This window comes from Monocercomonoides exilis, assembly GCF_001643675.1.
Source record: "Monocercomonoides exilis strain PA203 chromosome Unknown scaffold53-602328, whole genome shotgun sequence".
NCBI lineage: Eukaryota > Preaxostyla > Oxymonadida > Polymastigidae > Monocercomonoides > Monocercomonoides exilis.
The window spans coordinates 379,281-394,620 of NW_027150598.1; the positions used below are offsets into that span (position 1 = coordinate 379,281).

The following is a 15,340-nucleotide window of genomic DNA, read 5'->3' on the forward strand; positions in this document are numbered from 1 at the left end:
CAAGTCTTCAACAATATTAAAATGTGTCAAATAGTTAATATTTTTCTTTTGTTACGCAGTTGTGTGATTCATTCAAGAATTCAAAAAAGCGATTGTGGGTAGAATTAATTATTTGAGCACATTTTTTATGGATGAGGAAGAACTGTTCTTAGGTAACAAACTTTTTTGTTAATTTTATTTCATTCAATTATTGTTGTGATATTAACTTTCTTAATCACATGCTTTGCATTATATGTTTTACACATCATTATAATGAACAGAAAAGCAATTTATCCTCCGAGCTCCACCGAGAGTTGCCGAGAACATTCGTCGAAAAATAAGATCTGCAAAACCAGGAAAGACTGGACCCCCATTTAGCATCAAGTTCTTAGAGAGTTTGAGACTTGTAATTTATGCTTTTTATTCATTTCCCCACAGATGATCATCAGCATGCAGAAGTTGTTATTGATGAAGAAACCTTTCCTGCTACGCTTGTCAATCTTCCTTGTATTATAGAAAGTCAGAAAACTTTTGATCAAAAAACTTTCTATAAAACTGCCGACATATCTCAAGTTTGAGAACTTAAAACGAACTTTTTATAAAAAATAATAATTTGTTATATTACAGATGTTGATTATTCATGAAGTTGGAGAAGAACCTCTGCATATTTTTGATAGGAATTCTGGAATTACTCCTCCAACAAGAAAGATACGAACAAAACGATGGAGAAAACCCTTAGTCTGCAATGTTGACTTTTCACAGTTGTTTTTTTTTAAAAAAATTTCCTGTAATTTTAGAGCAGAATTACTGAGGAAACGAAAAAAACTCAGTCATCAAATAGGACTGTTTCAATAGAGTTAGTGGAAGACTCGCCTGAACTAAAGAACGGACGATTTATACAAAGAAAAGGGCAAAAAGATTTGATTCCTCTGGAGTCACTAACTCCACAGGAATTAGATCGTTTAGGCATTCCATCATTTAGCCAACGAGGGTTTCCACAGCCGCCGCCTCCGAAAAAGGAAGATGGCTCGTCAGGCTCGAAAGATGAGAAAGGGACTCCGAATATGGGGAACATGCAGCAGCCAGCGTCCATCGCATCCACCTCGTTTGTCTCTCCTTCTTCTTTGGGGGTGTCCAGCGGGCTCAGCCAGATGATGGGCAGGTTCCCATCGTCCCTCACGATGAACTCGATGACCACAAACTACTTCGGCCATTCTCTGCTAATCCCGCAGCGCCACCCGTCTCAGCAGCCCTTTGCCTCTGGTGGGTTCAGCGCATCGCAATGGCTCCCCAGAAACATCGCGGCCTCGATAACGGGGTCTGTTCCTGGGGCAGCACCTCCTCCTCCTGCTGCTGCAACGACTCCGTCTTCAGCTATGACTCCAGGCATCCCTCAAACACCCGTGCATTTTCCTTCGACTTCTCCACAGCCAACTTCTTCCCTTGCAGCTGCTGCTAATTCCCCCTCGCCTGCCATTTCTGCTTCACTTTCGTCTTCGGCTGCCCCAAACGGCGGAGTGAAGTTTCTTCCTGTTTTTTCTTCTGCCACGCCGCAGCTGGCCACTTCAATGTCAGCTCCTTCCATCAAATCTCCTGCCTCTCTTCCTTCTTCGTCTTCCATTGGAATGCTTTCTTCTTCCCCTCCCTCAGCTGGCGCTATCACACCCCACCAGATGCGTCTGGCGCAGCTGGCGCAGTACAACCAGATGGGCGCGGTGGGGCTGCCGCTGGGGATGGGGATGCAGAGCGGGAGGGGGATTGGGGGTATGAATGGGGCAGGGCATGTTGGAATTGGGGGGATGGGGGGATGGGAGGAGTGAGTGGGGTGAGTGGAGTGGGAGGAGTAGGAAGTATGGGAACTATGGGAACAATGGGAACTATGGGAACTATGGCAGGTATGAGCAGTGGAGGGATGATGAACAGAGGAGGGATGGTGTCTTCGATGCATCCGATGCAGAATCGCTCGCCGCCAGCAATGGCGCCGTCGCTGCTTCCGCTATCCACCCCCAGCTTCAACCCGATGGGTGGAATGCCAAATGCAGTGCCTTCATTTCAGCAGTCACTTCCTTCCCCTATTTCTCGCCCGTCGCTCAGTTTCGCAGCGCCTTCACCTGTTCTTCCAGCGACACTCACTTCATCAGCATCATCAGCATCTTCTTCTTCTTCTTCTTCCTCCTCTTCTACTTCTTCAATATCATCTGCCACTCCTTCCCCATCATTCTCTTCTGTAATGCCTCCTTCGTCTTCTCCGTCTGCAGCGTCTGTTGTTCCTCACCCTGCTCAGCCGCAGCCTTCTCCTTCTCCTGTCCCATCTCCAAGAAACGTCTTCCCCTCTCCATTTGTAATGAACACAAAGTAGTCATTGCCATTTGAAGCTATACAACTTTGATTTCTGATCACTTCATTTAAGATTCCACTTCTATATAACAAAATTTCTTGCATTTTATTAATTTATTTATTTATTAATTTATTTTGTTTGACTTATTTTCTTTTTCGAAATATTATTTAACATTTATTATCATTCCACAAAAGATCAAAAATTGAAAATATTATGTTGCAAAAGCAGAAAGCCAAAGGAAGTTAATAACGAACTATCATATTAATCATTGGAAACAAAATAGCAAACATTTCATGGAAATATATTTGAAAGTTCCAAAGGTTTTTATTTTGGATAACAACCTCAAAGATTGCATAATTTGTTTTTTTCTCCATTTGAATTTCATTTTATTATGGGCGTTTAAACTTTTTTTTCCATCATAATTTTGGAAACAACGATTTAATTATTGCAGTTATGAGTTTTCTGCCAATGAGCTCAAAAGAACACCAAAAAGGTGCATTACTACCACCTGGAATTGCCGATAATGCTATTTCATGCACTCAAAGAACATTTTCGTTGTTAGCTCCAAATGATCAAAAAAGGATAAGAGAAACTGCCGATTTGATAAAGGAGGAAATTGGACAAGGATTGATTTCTGACAAGTTAATACAAGAACTCAGCTGCTATGAAGAATTTATCAACAACAATTTGAAAATTGATGAAAAAACATCAGTTAATAATCAGTCAATTAAAGATTTGAAAGATTGCTTCAATGAGATTTATAAAATCAAGATATTATTTGACTATCCAGAGGATATAAACAAGCTCCAAAGGATTTTTTTGGAACGCAAAAGACCAAAAGATTCATCAGGCAGAGTTGAAGATATTGAGACAAATTCTTCTTTTTGGGAAACCGCAGAAGATTATATTCCTTTCGTTGAACTAGGAAGCGGAGTTCCAGAGTTTTATGCTGGACTTAATGATTCACTGGAACCTATGATGCAGTTGTTACAAAAAATGCTTGATAAAAACATTCGTTGCTTGGAAACTGAAGAATACATAAGAAAGGCTTTTGTTAGCAAAATACGACTGAGGTCTTCAGGGAGCGGTTGTGATTATTCAACAGCTTTTGACGCTGACTTGGCATTTGAATATGAAGATTTCTTACCCAACTTTCGTTCATGGAAATTTTTTATTCCTTTTTATCAAATTAAGCAACTACATGATTTTCGTAAAGAGAACAAAAAATTCGGAGAGTTGTTCGAAAAATACAAAGAAGTTATTGTTCAATCAGAATTGTTAGCTTGTACAATTTCAATTTTAAGTAAAGCCTTGAAAGATTATGGAGGCGAATGTGGATATGGAAAGCCAATGTGCTTTTTCAAATTCCATAAGAAATATAACTTATTAGTCGTAAGAAAAATTGATAGTGATGAGTTACTTTTTCAGTTCGAAGAAGCTATCCATGAAATTTATCGCGAATACACTTCTATTGAAAGTAGGCTCAAGATGCTTCGAGCCTTTTTGAAATTCACAGAAATTGACCAGAATCCAAGGAGCGATAATTCTTTAACATGTTGGTTTTGCTTCTTGATAAACAGGATCAGCCAAATTTTAGAAGGATATGAAAACTACAGACAAGGAAAAACTTTGGAGGAGCTGAAAGCTATGTCCAATCTACGAAAAGATATCAATAGATTTGTCATTGAATACAAAATCAAATATGTTTCGCATACAGAGCCAATACTTGGGGTCGAAATTCTCCGATGCAAAGTTGTTGTTGATAATCCATTTCGCAAAATGGTTTTTCTGGAAAAGATGGATGCATTGCATTTTAGGCAACGTATCGATCATGCACTTGATGGAAAAGCGCAAAACATATCTCGAACATATCCAGATGAGAATTTTTCAAGTCAGGAGATCAGGGAAATCGCTGAAAAATTGAATCCGGACTCATACAAAGATATGGTCGAAAAATTACAGAAAGAGCAAAATAAAATGGAAGCAGATGCTAAAAAAATGGAAGCTTTTGCCGAAGAGTATTTCTCGAAATCAACTTTAAGTCAAATTAACTTAATTGGATCTGTTGCAAAATTTGGTGCTGAATGCGTGGGATGGGGAATACACGAAGCAAAGGAATTTTTGGCTCTGAAGGCCGATTTACAGAGGATTTTGGCAGGTTGTTCAGGTGTTCCATCAGCCGATGGATTGACGAATATTTTGCTGACAAAAATTGGAGGTTTAATCTTTCAATTTATTAAAAGCAAGATACAAAATTGGATTGGAACAGAAAAGCAAAATAAAGACAAAAAAAAAGGAAGTGTTGCAAAGAACGAAGAAACGAATGAAAAAGGAGGAGGAAAAAAAGAAACAAGCAAAAAGGAAGAAGCTGACAAAAAAGTAGACATCACGAAGAAAGAAGAAGCTGACAAAAAAGAACACATCGTAAAGAAAGAAGAGACTGATAAAAAGGGAGAAGTCGATGAAAAGGAAGAGAACGATAAAAAAGGGCAAGCCAATCAAAAAGAAAAAACCAATGAAAAGGAAGAAGCCGATAAAAAAGAAATCATTTCTCAATCAGACGCTAGCAATATTAAGAAAGAATTCCCCGAATTGAACTTGTCACCCCAATACATTGAGGAATTTGCGAAAGGATGTGAATACATGATTAATGCAGACGAAATTCGCAAGAATATCATCATGGTTTCCAATCAAAAAGAATATTGGAAGAGAGTTCAATGTTATGAACAAGATTTCATAAATTTGCTGAAGCTGAACATTCAGTTGAAGAGGGCTAAATTGGATGAAATGGACTTCCAGGGAATTTTAGTCGATGAGAAAAAGGCTGTTCGCAGAAATGACAAAAGCGGAGCAAATCTTGCCAGATTTAATGAGTATTCTGTGGAAAAGTTGAATTGCATCGAATAAGTGGGATTTTTAAAGGAACTTTCCCAAAGCAAAGAATCTTTTATTTTTTCTTTCCCCTTCAATATATTTTTGATTTGGTGATTTCAAAGTTTATGATGTATTTTAAGTGTTTTTTTGATTTACACCATTTTTTTAAAAAAAATTTTTTTTAGGATTCTATTTGTCAGAAATTATTATTTATATTGTGCTCATTGTTGTTTAACTGCTTCATTGCAGACTTTCATTTTCAGAAATGCAGATTTTAGCTTTTTTCTTGAAAACTTCTCGTTGGAAAATTGAAGTTGTTAATTATTGTTTGCATCTCATTTCAAATTTAAAGCTTTTTTTGTTTTGGTTGTGGCTTTGTTTCAAGTTCATGAATTTGCGAATGAAATCAAAGAATTAAAGTTTTTTTTTTGCATGATGATATTTTTTATAACTATTGCATTTTTTGATAAAAATGAGATATATACTTCACTCATATTGTTTTAAACAGCATGGATTTTTTTTTGTCATTGGGATAAAGTCGATATTATTCATAACAACTCACATTCATCTCTGTGGATTCATTTCATACAAATATACATCATATTTCTCCTTTTTGAATTGCAGCTGCAACGACAATATGATTTATCTGTTCTCTGCACAACTATCAAAGTCCACAAAAATATTTTCTGAATCAATTCATCCACAAAACAAAATGTGTTTTCATAACACAAATCCAAAAATGCTTTATATATGAATGTGCTTGTATGTTTTGTGTGAGTCTTTCATTGATAAACATGAGTTGTGTATTTTGAATGATATTTATATGGGAAATACATGAATATTTTTTTAAAACATTTAAACTCCATTTCAACCTTTTGGGAAATGTTTGGACTTCATCATAAAAAAAACAGTTTCCTTCTTGATTCAATCTCAACAAGTTGAAAGTTCAGCATTTTTCCATTATATCTCTCAATTCTCGTATCTCCTTTGATTTTCAACAATATCTGACAAGAATTAGAATGGAAAAAATATTTTCTGAAGGTTGTTTATATTTTTTCTTTTCATATTTTTTTCTTTAATAATTTTATTGATTTAAAACAAAACGAAAACACTTTATTGCTCATTTTTTCCTGTGGAATTAACAGTTTTAATACGGAAATGGAAAGGAAACAAAAGTTGAAATCTTCGCTGATCAAATGGCAGATGACAAAAAACGTGATGGGAAATTCATCTTTACAACTGAAAAGTTGCTTCAAATTATGGATGAATTTTGCAAGAGGTGCCCCGAATGTAAAATGTGCGAAAATCTGGTATTTTTCTTTGGAAAATGTCAGGTTGGAAAAAGCACATTAATAAACAGACTAAGAGGAATAGAAATGGAAGAAGAAGGAAAAGGAAAACTTGTTGCAAAAACACGTTTGGAGAAAACAGCAGCAATGGGAAAGGGAATAACATCAGAAACAGTTTTGCCAGAGGCATACAAACTGAATGATGAAATCGCCTTGCTCGACACACGTGGATTCTTAGGAGAAGAATTAGATGTCACTAACGATGTGCTCAGTTCGTTGATCTTGCAGTTCCATCACAAATACGCGAAAAAAGCGATGATTATTTATATCACAGAATTTGAAAATTTCAGCAATTTGACAAAGGCACATGCTGATATGGAAATACTGAACAAGAAATGCAGAACTCAGGATATTCCAATTTTGTTTCTTGCTAATAAATGCCATGAGAAAAAGATAAATAAAATGAAAGATCGTTTGCAAGCGAAAGAGGAAACTGGCTCATATGATGGACGAGCAGATGCAGAAGAAATCATGGGAAAAGCTCAAGATCTTTTGAATGAGAATATTGAAAAACTGAAAAATGCCACAATAATAAAAATTGTCAAACGGTTTTCTGAGGTATCAACAAGCATGACACTTGAACAAATTATTGAAACACTTTTACGCAAATAAAAAGGAGCGACGGGAAAGGAAGCAGAAGAAGTTAGAAAAGGCTTGAATGATTTGCAAATCATCTATCTGTGGGACAAGGCAATTGATGAAGGCAGATTGCTTTATTATGATCCAACGTTAGCTTGCTCTATCGAACGAATTATTGAAAAGATTGAGGATTCAAATAATTACAGGGATCCTTGCGATGTGAATCTTGAATTTAACTCGGACTATTATAACTCGTTTATTGATTCAATCACGACAATGGCAAATAAGTATTATTGGCTGGTATCAGCAATGAGAGGAAGACGAAGAATTCCAAATTTTCTGAAAGACGTTGCAAATGCCTGTGAGATGCTTGCAAGTGAAACAAGCAAATTATGCAATAACATTATCAGAGATTTGCACAAAATTGAAAAAACTTTAAAGGAAATGAATATCATTTTAATAGACTCATTTAAAAACAAGATTGAAAATGAAAAAGATGCAGTCAAAAGATGTGATGCTGAAATAAGAAAATACCAAGAGATGATCAGCGAACTTGACAGAGATGATCCTGTGAGATTCGACACAATTGAATTCTTCAGAAATGTAGACTACACGTCAAATGAGTACAGAATTTACAAGAAAATCAATGTTCCGAATGCAATGGCTAAGTTTATTCCTGGAAACGAATACACATTCAACGATGAAAAGCACAAACTGTGCATCAAAGATGGAGTGTTACAAGGTCTTTTTCGAGCACCAAGAACTGGTTACAAGGTGGTATATAACATTGCAAAATATGCTTCACTTGGTATAGCTACAAAGTTCGATAATGATACAAGTGTATGCGAAGGAACAATTGAACTATCTGCACCAATGCTCAATATCCCTTCAAATGCTCAGAAGATTAAGGAATATCAAATAAATAAAGATCAAAAAAAAAATTGGAAACTGAAAAGGAAATGTTCTCAAACATGAACGAACTATTCGAAAAATTGAAGCAAAATAAAAAAACAGATGATGAAATGCAAAAGGAGGATGAAGTTCAAGAAAAGGAAAAGGAGAAAAAAATAGAAAAATAGAAAAATTGAAAAATATCGAAGAAAATTGGAAAAGCAAATCGTCAAAGTTAAGGGCATATTCTGCATTTTGCGAGGAATGCGACAAGAAATGGGAGGAAAACGAGAACTTTATTAGAAAGTTGTATCATTTTGCAAAAATTTTTATTCCAGAGGCATATATCAATGAAGTGAAAAGAGAAAAGGCAGAAGAAACAAATTTTGACAATGAAGCTTCTTCTTCAACAACTCCATCGTCATCTGCAACACCTTCCACTCACAGTGCATTTGAGAGCAGACAAGCAATGGCAGCATCTTCAAAGTCTTTGAGCGAATCAAAAATGGAAAGTGGGAAACAGGATTCGTCTTATATATTGCAGCCAAACGAGAATTTTAAGATCATTGCAAAGTTTATTGTTGCAATGGAGAGCATTGAGATTGCAGAAAATTTTAGAAATAAAACTGATCTGAAAGTTAATGACAAATATGATTTAAGACTTGTTTCAGATGCAGTTGACGAAACATTACTCATTTTGGATGAAGTGTTCGAGTGCATAGGGTTTTTCGAAGAGTTCAAAGAATGCTAATTGAAAGAAGAAAACGAAAAGTCAAAATAGCAAATGAAGATGCCATTCTGTTGAAGCAGAAAGTTGAATGCTTACTCATCAATTTGTATATTCATCAAATCATTCTCAGATCTGCATTTCTTTCTTTTTCTTTTTCTTTTCTTTCTCTATCTTTCTTTTCCTAACTTTCTTCCTTCCTTCCTACCTTCTTTCTTTCTTTTGCTAGGCAATTTTTATGATTTATTCGCTCGCTGTTATTCCAATCACTATTTTAATTTTTTATTAAAGTTTGAGGTTTTTCATTCTTATTTTATTCTGATAATATGTTTGGCAATTATATAAATAGTAGTTTTATTTTCCAAATCAAATACAAATCGTGGCAGAATCATAAAAATTCTTTTATTTGCACCAAGATTTTGATGAAATATAAGAATTCTGAAATAACATCTCAATTTCAATAAATTGTGAATATTTTGTGCTTTTCGGTGAATTGATGCATAAACCTATCATCTTGACTCTTTTTGAGTTTGCTGCATGAGAGAAAAAAACATGAAAGTTTCTAAAGGATATCAACAGAATCAAAACACAAGCGTTTTGATTACAGAGAAAACATTTATTTCACTTCCTTCTCTAATATTTTTGAGAGCGCCACGTTATGGGTCAGTCACGATCGCTGATCAAAAAGAAATTATGTGGACCATCTTCATGGGAACCGGACTCGCGACCGAACCTTGCGCAGCTCCGCTGACTGGTGGCCCTCCGAGTGCAATTCCCGCAATAGCAGGGAGTTATTCCGCTTCCCAATCAAGCGTTCAGTCGGAGCTTGATGGCCGGACAGATCCAACGCGAAGTGAAGATGATGAAGGAGATTCTTCTTTGCAGCAAACATTTATCGAAATATTTGGACAGCCGCCTGAGGTTTCACTTTACGATATGCATCTTCCAGAAAATAAAATTAACGAAGCGCTCTCACTTATGAAAGATGAAGATTTGAGTCCTTTTAATTAGAATGCTCCACCACCATTTACAAGATCCAAAGTATTTTGGAAAGACTCGCTCGATCGTGCAGGAGAACGTACAGAAACATATCTTTACCCGGAAATAAAGTTACTTATCTCGGCATGCTCAACAATCAAGTCGGGAGATACAACAAAAGAAATGATAGCAGATTCATGTTTGCTTTTAGCCCAGGCACTGAAAGAAGCCAGACACGTAAGAATACAAGCAAGATATGGGTTTTCCGAAGCAGAAAAAATGAAAGACGAATTTTCATCATCGCTGTTAACTCAGAGGCAAAAAGATATTTTAGAAGAATCAAAGAAAACATCCACAAAATTGAGATGGGGATCGGCAAGTATTACAAATTCATATGCAAGGAAGAAACAAATCAGGGGAATGCAAAGCGGAACAAAGAATTATCGGTTTTTTCGAGATTGGCCCCGGACGACCAGCACAAAACGATCATTCATCACAAGCAGCGCTCCAAGAGGTTATTCAAGAGGGAGTTCCGGGGACAAAGCAAAATCTCAATAGAACACAACTTAACAATTGGTGGAAGAACTGCATTATTTGCAAAGGCTAGGAAAATGGTAGGAGGAGAAACGATGATCAGAAGAGGAGTTGTTCCGGTGTGGAGGAGTGCAAAAGCTCGCAAAACCCTTATCAACTCTCAGGAAAATTGCAGGAGACCGGAGCAATCACAAGAAGCAAGGAAAGCTTTGTCGGAGTTAATCAAAGGACAGGTGAAAACTGGAATCCTCAGGAAAATCACCAAAAACCAAGTGAAATTTCTCAATCCAATATTTGTAGTCAGGAAAAGGAACGGGAGCTGGAGACAGATTGTGGATTGCAGGAGGTTAAACAACGCGATAAAAACTATCCACTTCAAACAAGAGGATCATCGATCTGTGGAGAGAATAATAAAGAAGGGGGATTTCGCAGTCACACTGGATTTAAGCCAAGCGTATTATCTCATCAAGGTTTCCGAGGATTTCACTCCTTTTCTAAGCTTCGAATTCAACAAAGAATTTTATTGCTTCACCAGCATGCCTTTCGGTTACAAGGACTCCCCAAGAATATTCACAAAAATTATGAGAAAAGTCATTGCTTTCATTCGGGAAAGATGGAGGGTGAAAGCTGTCGCATATTTGGACGACGTTGTCTTGCTACACCAAGACAAGCAAGAACAAAAGAGAATCGCACAAGAAGTTATAAGTCTATTTCAGAAGCTCGGACTTATTGTAAATCTGGAAAAGAGTGGCATAGTACCATCAAATCGTTTTTCATTCCTCGGATATTCATGGGACACTTCCAACTTCACCGTAACTTTGGAGAAAGACAGAAAGAAAGAATTGCTCACGGAATGCTACAGATGGAGGCGCCGAGCACTGAAATGCAAGCAAACAAGAGTGAGAGATTTCGCGTCGTACATTGGCAAGCTAAGTGCAACTCGCTTCGTTTTCAAGGAAGCTTCACTCCTTCTTCCATCGATGTACATGCTGCTGAACAGAATGGTAAAAAAAGTGGGGTGGAAAGGAAGGATGAGAATCAACCCATCAATCCTTCCGAGCATTCAAAAATGGATATCGAGACTGAATGCGAACAAACCGAGACAGCTTTGCCCAATATTCCAACCGCAAGCAACCTTGACGACAGATGCATCAGAGAGAGCCGTGGGAGCTGTTCTACTAATGAACAACAAAAAATACGATTTCCATCAATCGCTTCCAGGGAAATTGAGATGCCAGAGCTCGAATTACAGGGAATTATATGCAATCAATCGAGCACTCAACCATTTCAGACACATTCTTCTGGTGAACAAAGTCTGCAGCTTGCTAATCAGATCGGACAATACAACAGCGGTTTTCAATGTCAATCGATGGAATGCAGGAACAAATCTCAGGAAGTTGCTGATGAGAATATGGACATTTGTTCAGAACAGTCACATTCAGATAAAAGCCCAACACTTGCCAGGGACGAAGAATGTCAGAGCAGATGCTCTATCCAGGCTAGAAAGAGGGGGAGATTACTCCATAAAACAAGAAGAGCTAAACGAGATCACGGAAAACCTCAATCTCAAAATAACAATGGATGCGTTCGCGACGAGGGAGAATACGAAAGCGGATCGATGGTGCGGTCCAGGAAGCACACTCAACGAAGACGGACTCCAGCAATCATGGCAAAGAGGCGTTTCTTTAGCCCATCCGCCGATTCCACTAATAGTCCCAACGATTGTGAAATCAATGGAAGAAAAGGCACATGTTCTTCTTCTGATGCCAGATTGGAGAGGGCAGATATGGGAACCACTGATAAGAATGTCGAGACACTGCGAATGGAGATGGAAAGAACAGAATCAGGTTTTGAAGGAAGGAAGATGGATGAAACGGATGGAAGCAAGTCTACCGCCAGGCAGAATGAGAATAGTACTTATCAATCCTTAGAATCGCAAGGAGAAAAATGGTTTCGGAGAATGCTTCTTTCAAAGATATATTCCGAAAGGGTTATTGATGAATGCAAAAATAGCGTTGCTGAAAACACATGGAAAGGATATTCATATAGCTATGCGCGTTTCTGTGAAATTTGGGAAGATAAAAGAAATGGAGATCCACCGGAAGCTTGGAGTGAGTGGGTTGAAAAATGCGCTTCCATATTCATAAGCCTGAAAGACAAAGGGACGAAGGCTTCGACGCTCAAACAAACAAGTGCAGCATTAACGCTAATCTCAGAATTAGTGTACAATCGAGGCCTTGGAGAATCTGCACTCATTCAAAGACTATTAAAATCATTCCGGAGATCAGAAAATAGGAAGTAAAAAGACAAACCAGACATCTGGAACCCACAACTCCTGCTGCAGAAAATAACATCATTAGGAGAGAACAGAAATCTCGATTTTCACGAACTGACAAAAAAGGCCATTTGCACATGTATGTTGTTTTCCGCCTGTCGCTTTACGGAGCTGGAAAGGATAAATCTTCAGCATTCAACAATCGGAGATGATTCAATAAAACTCGATTCATCATTAAAAACATCAACAGAACGGACAGATATTATCATCCCATTTATAAAAGAACAGCCGCTTGTGTGTCCAGCAGCTTCAGTTAAGGAACTTTGGAACAGAATCAAGGAGTCTCATCCAAATGCAACTTCACTATTTATTGATGAAACAACACATCTTGCCCTCTCTGCAAGAAGGATTCGTAATTATGCAGCTGAAATGTTACAGGGTGCTGGGGTTCCGAAGTGTTTCGGGCCTTACTCATTGAAGCATGCGTCTATCACTGCGCTTACGATGGCAGGAATTCCCTTATCTCAAATTCCGAAGTTTGCCAGACTCTCTCCAAGAAGCAATACAATCACAAAGCATTACGTCCAAACAGATGTGTCAAGCAAGCTGGCCCACGTGATAGCAAGATGCAATTCAACTATTCTCCAACCTGAAGAAAGTGCACCTGAGTCAGAGTCCGATTCAGATTTTGAGGCGGAATCCGATTCCGAAACAAATGCCAGTTCAAAATCAGAACATCAAACACCAACAAAGGAGAGATGTGAAAACGGAGATCAAAAACAACAAGCAATATTTGCATTCCCAGATAAAGTTGAGGAACCAGAGGACAACGAAGAAAACAATGCTGCACAGGCAGTTATCAGCGAGGCTAAGATTGAATGCATTATCCGAACAAGATCTCAAATGAGAAAAGAATTGGAAAGGAAACAACACGAAGAAAAGAATATTAGTTCAAGCTAATTAATATAATCAAACCTTCCCAATTATCTATGCTCTCAAAAATATAAGAGAAGGAAGTGAAATAAATGTTTTCTCTGTAATCAAAACGCTTGTGTTTTGATTGAAAGAGAAAATGGTTATTTCACTTCCTTCTCTTTCTCCCTCCACAACTCAGACATCCCATCCCCTTATGATTTCGTCATTGCTGAATAACAATGAGGGAAAAATTCAGCACTTATTATACCTTCTCTTTACAGTTTATATTTAGAATATTCAATTTAATTGAATTGTATCTTTCTTGTTTCTAACATGTGTATTCAATGCATTTGTAATAATAATTTTCAACTTTCCAAGTATCAATTCACCTTTAATATTTCCCATTTGCACATTTGTGTTCCATTTCATAAAGTACCATTTGATCAGCTGGGTGACTGACCCATAACGTGGCGCTCTCAAAAATATAAGAGAAGGAAGTGAAATAACCATTTTCTCTTTCAATTAAATTGGGCAAGGTAACCATAATTATATACTTATTCAACTAAATTAGAACAATTTTGAAAAATGAAATTTGTCAATTAGAACAAAACTGAAATTAACCAAAATAAAACCATGGGTAAATTATCACTTCTTTCACAAATTCTTGTTGGAGAATGAGGTGAAACTTTTTATGTTTGAAATTGAACTAATTAAAAACAAAAAAAATCTTAAATTTATGATTTATTAAGTGAATATTGAACAAACAAAACAGCAGAAGAAGGAAAATGAAGAAAAGGAAAAGAAGAAATATAACATATCGAGCATCGTAAATGAAAAAATGAAGCACCATTTTAAGAAATGGGAAAAAATCAGTGAAATCTTTTTTTTTCTCCTCTACCTGTCAGGCGGAGACTGCAATTGCGCGTGCTCCTTAACCTGTGGAGTTTGGATGGATCATCTAGTTGAAGCTAGCACGTTTTGTGAGTGTGTGTGTTTAATACAATAACGAGTGTTGTCGATGAGGGCGCATGAGAAGAGAAAGAAAAAGGGGGTTATTATCTGACTAAAACAAGGAAACAGTTATCAGAAGATGAAAAAAATTGGTCATAGCCACGCTATAAAATACAAACCATTTTTGTGAAAAAGAAACATGTGTGAAACATTTTTGTTTTCTTATGTTAGTTGCTGAGAAGGTTGTTTTTTCTTCTTTGTTGTGCTATGTTTAAAATAAAGCAACTGCAAACATTTCTTCGATTTCATCTTTTTCTATCGCTGTATTGAGGTAATCTTCCTTTGCCAGTAAAAAAATCAGTATTCAAGCTCCGAAATCGAAAATATCTTTTTTGATTCTTTTTTTGATTCTGTTTCGTTAATTTTCTGAGAATTCTTCTTTTTCCTCGTCTTCCTCTTCCTCCCAATTCATTCTCTTTCTCATTCTTCTGCAAATCGAAACAGCATTTCATCTCTTCTATATTCCTCTTTGTGGATGCAAAATTATTCAAAGAGAAAAGTTGCAGAAGTTCTTTTCCATGTTGCCAATAAATTTTTGGTTTTTGATGAAGAAATTGAAGAGGAAGAAAAAAGAGAAATTAAGAAGAGGAAGAAGGAAAAGAAGGAAAAGAAAAAGAAGATGATGATGACAAAGCTAATACCGAAAGATCAGAGCTCAACACAATGACTGCTTTCACAAAGTTCTTGCAGCAATAGATATGAAGAAATAACGAAGCTAGAAAAAGAATTGAAATGAAAAATGAAAGAAAATGAGTTTGATGAGACTATTTGAGGGAGGATGAGCAGTAAAGGAAAACAAGACTCATCTGAAGAAAATGCAGAAACAATGGACAGATTCGAATTTCATAACAGCCAATAGCAGCAAGAGAAGGCAGATCCATTCCATGTTG

The 15,340-nt window shown here is 36.9% G+C and overlaps 7 protein-coding genes across 7 annotated transcripts; all 7 read left to right on the forward strand.

Annotated features, from left to right (window-relative positions):
* Window positions 1-127: 127 nt before the first annotated feature.
* On the forward strand, window positions 128-1,799 carry MONOS_2936p1 (putative transcription initiation factor TFIID subunit 7; the record flags this gene model as incomplete). The annotated part of the gene is made up of 5 exons (XM_067872894.1): window positions 128-152; window positions 261-374; window positions 418-551; window positions 607-717; window positions 777-1,799. 5 exons carry the CDS (start codon window positions 128-130, stop codon window positions 1,797-1,799), a joined length of 1,407 nt encoding a protein of 468 aa, XP_067720507.1.
* Window positions 1,800-1,831: 32 nt separating this feature from the next.
* MONOS_2936p2 (uncharacterized protein) lies at window positions 1,832-2,548 on the forward strand (the record flags this gene model as incomplete). Its single annotated transcript, XM_067872895.1, has 1 exon — window positions 1,832-2,548. The coding sequence occupies one exon, from the start codon at window positions 1,832-1,834 to the stop codon at window positions 2,336-2,338; it is 507 nt and encodes a 168-aa protein (XP_067720508.1). The 3' UTR covers window positions 2,339-2,548.
* Window positions 2,549-2,770: 222 nt separating this feature from the next.
* On the forward strand, window positions 2,771-5,852 carry MONOS_2937 (uncharacterized protein; the record flags this gene model as incomplete). Its single annotated transcript, XM_067872896.1, has 1 exon — window positions 2,771-5,852. One exon carries the CDS (start codon window positions 2,771-2,773, stop codon window positions 5,222-5,224), a length of 2,454 nt encoding a protein of 817 aa, XP_067720509.1. The 3' UTR covers window positions 5,225-5,852.
* Window positions 5,853-6,567: 715 nt separating this feature from the next.
* On the forward strand, window positions 6,568-8,761 carry MONOS_2938 (uncharacterized protein; the record flags this gene model as incomplete). Its single annotated transcript, XM_067872897.1, has 3 exons — window positions 6,568-6,952; window positions 7,157-7,927; window positions 8,349-8,761. 3 exons carry the CDS (start codon window positions 6,568-6,570, stop codon window positions 8,759-8,761), a joined length of 1,569 nt encoding a protein of 522 aa, XP_067720510.1.
* A 669-nt stretch (window positions 8,762-9,430) lies between these two features.
* Window positions 9,431-10,273, forward strand: MONOS_2939 (uncharacterized protein; the record flags this gene model as incomplete). Its single annotated transcript, XM_067872898.1, has 2 exons — window positions 9,431-9,658; window positions 9,749-10,273. The coding sequence occupies 2 exons, from the start codon at window positions 9,431-9,433 to the stop codon at window positions 10,271-10,273; spliced, it is 753 nt and encodes a 250-aa protein (XP_067720511.1).
* A 766-nt stretch (window positions 10,274-11,039) lies between these two features.
* Window positions 11,040-12,551, forward strand: MONOS_2940 (uncharacterized protein; the record flags this gene model as incomplete). Its single annotated transcript, XM_067872900.1, has 1 exon — window positions 11,040-12,551. One exon carries the CDS (start codon window positions 11,040-11,042, stop codon window positions 12,549-12,551), a length of 1,512 nt encoding a protein of 503 aa, XP_067720512.1.
* A 114-nt stretch (window positions 12,552-12,665) lies between these two features.
* MONOS_2941 (uncharacterized protein) lies at window positions 12,666-13,484 on the forward strand (the record flags this gene model as incomplete). Its single annotated transcript, XM_067872901.1, has 1 exon — window positions 12,666-13,484. One exon carries the CDS (start codon window positions 12,666-12,668, stop codon window positions 13,482-13,484), a length of 819 nt encoding a protein of 272 aa, XP_067720513.1.
* Between the last annotated feature and the right edge of the window lie 1,856 nt (window positions 13,485-15,340).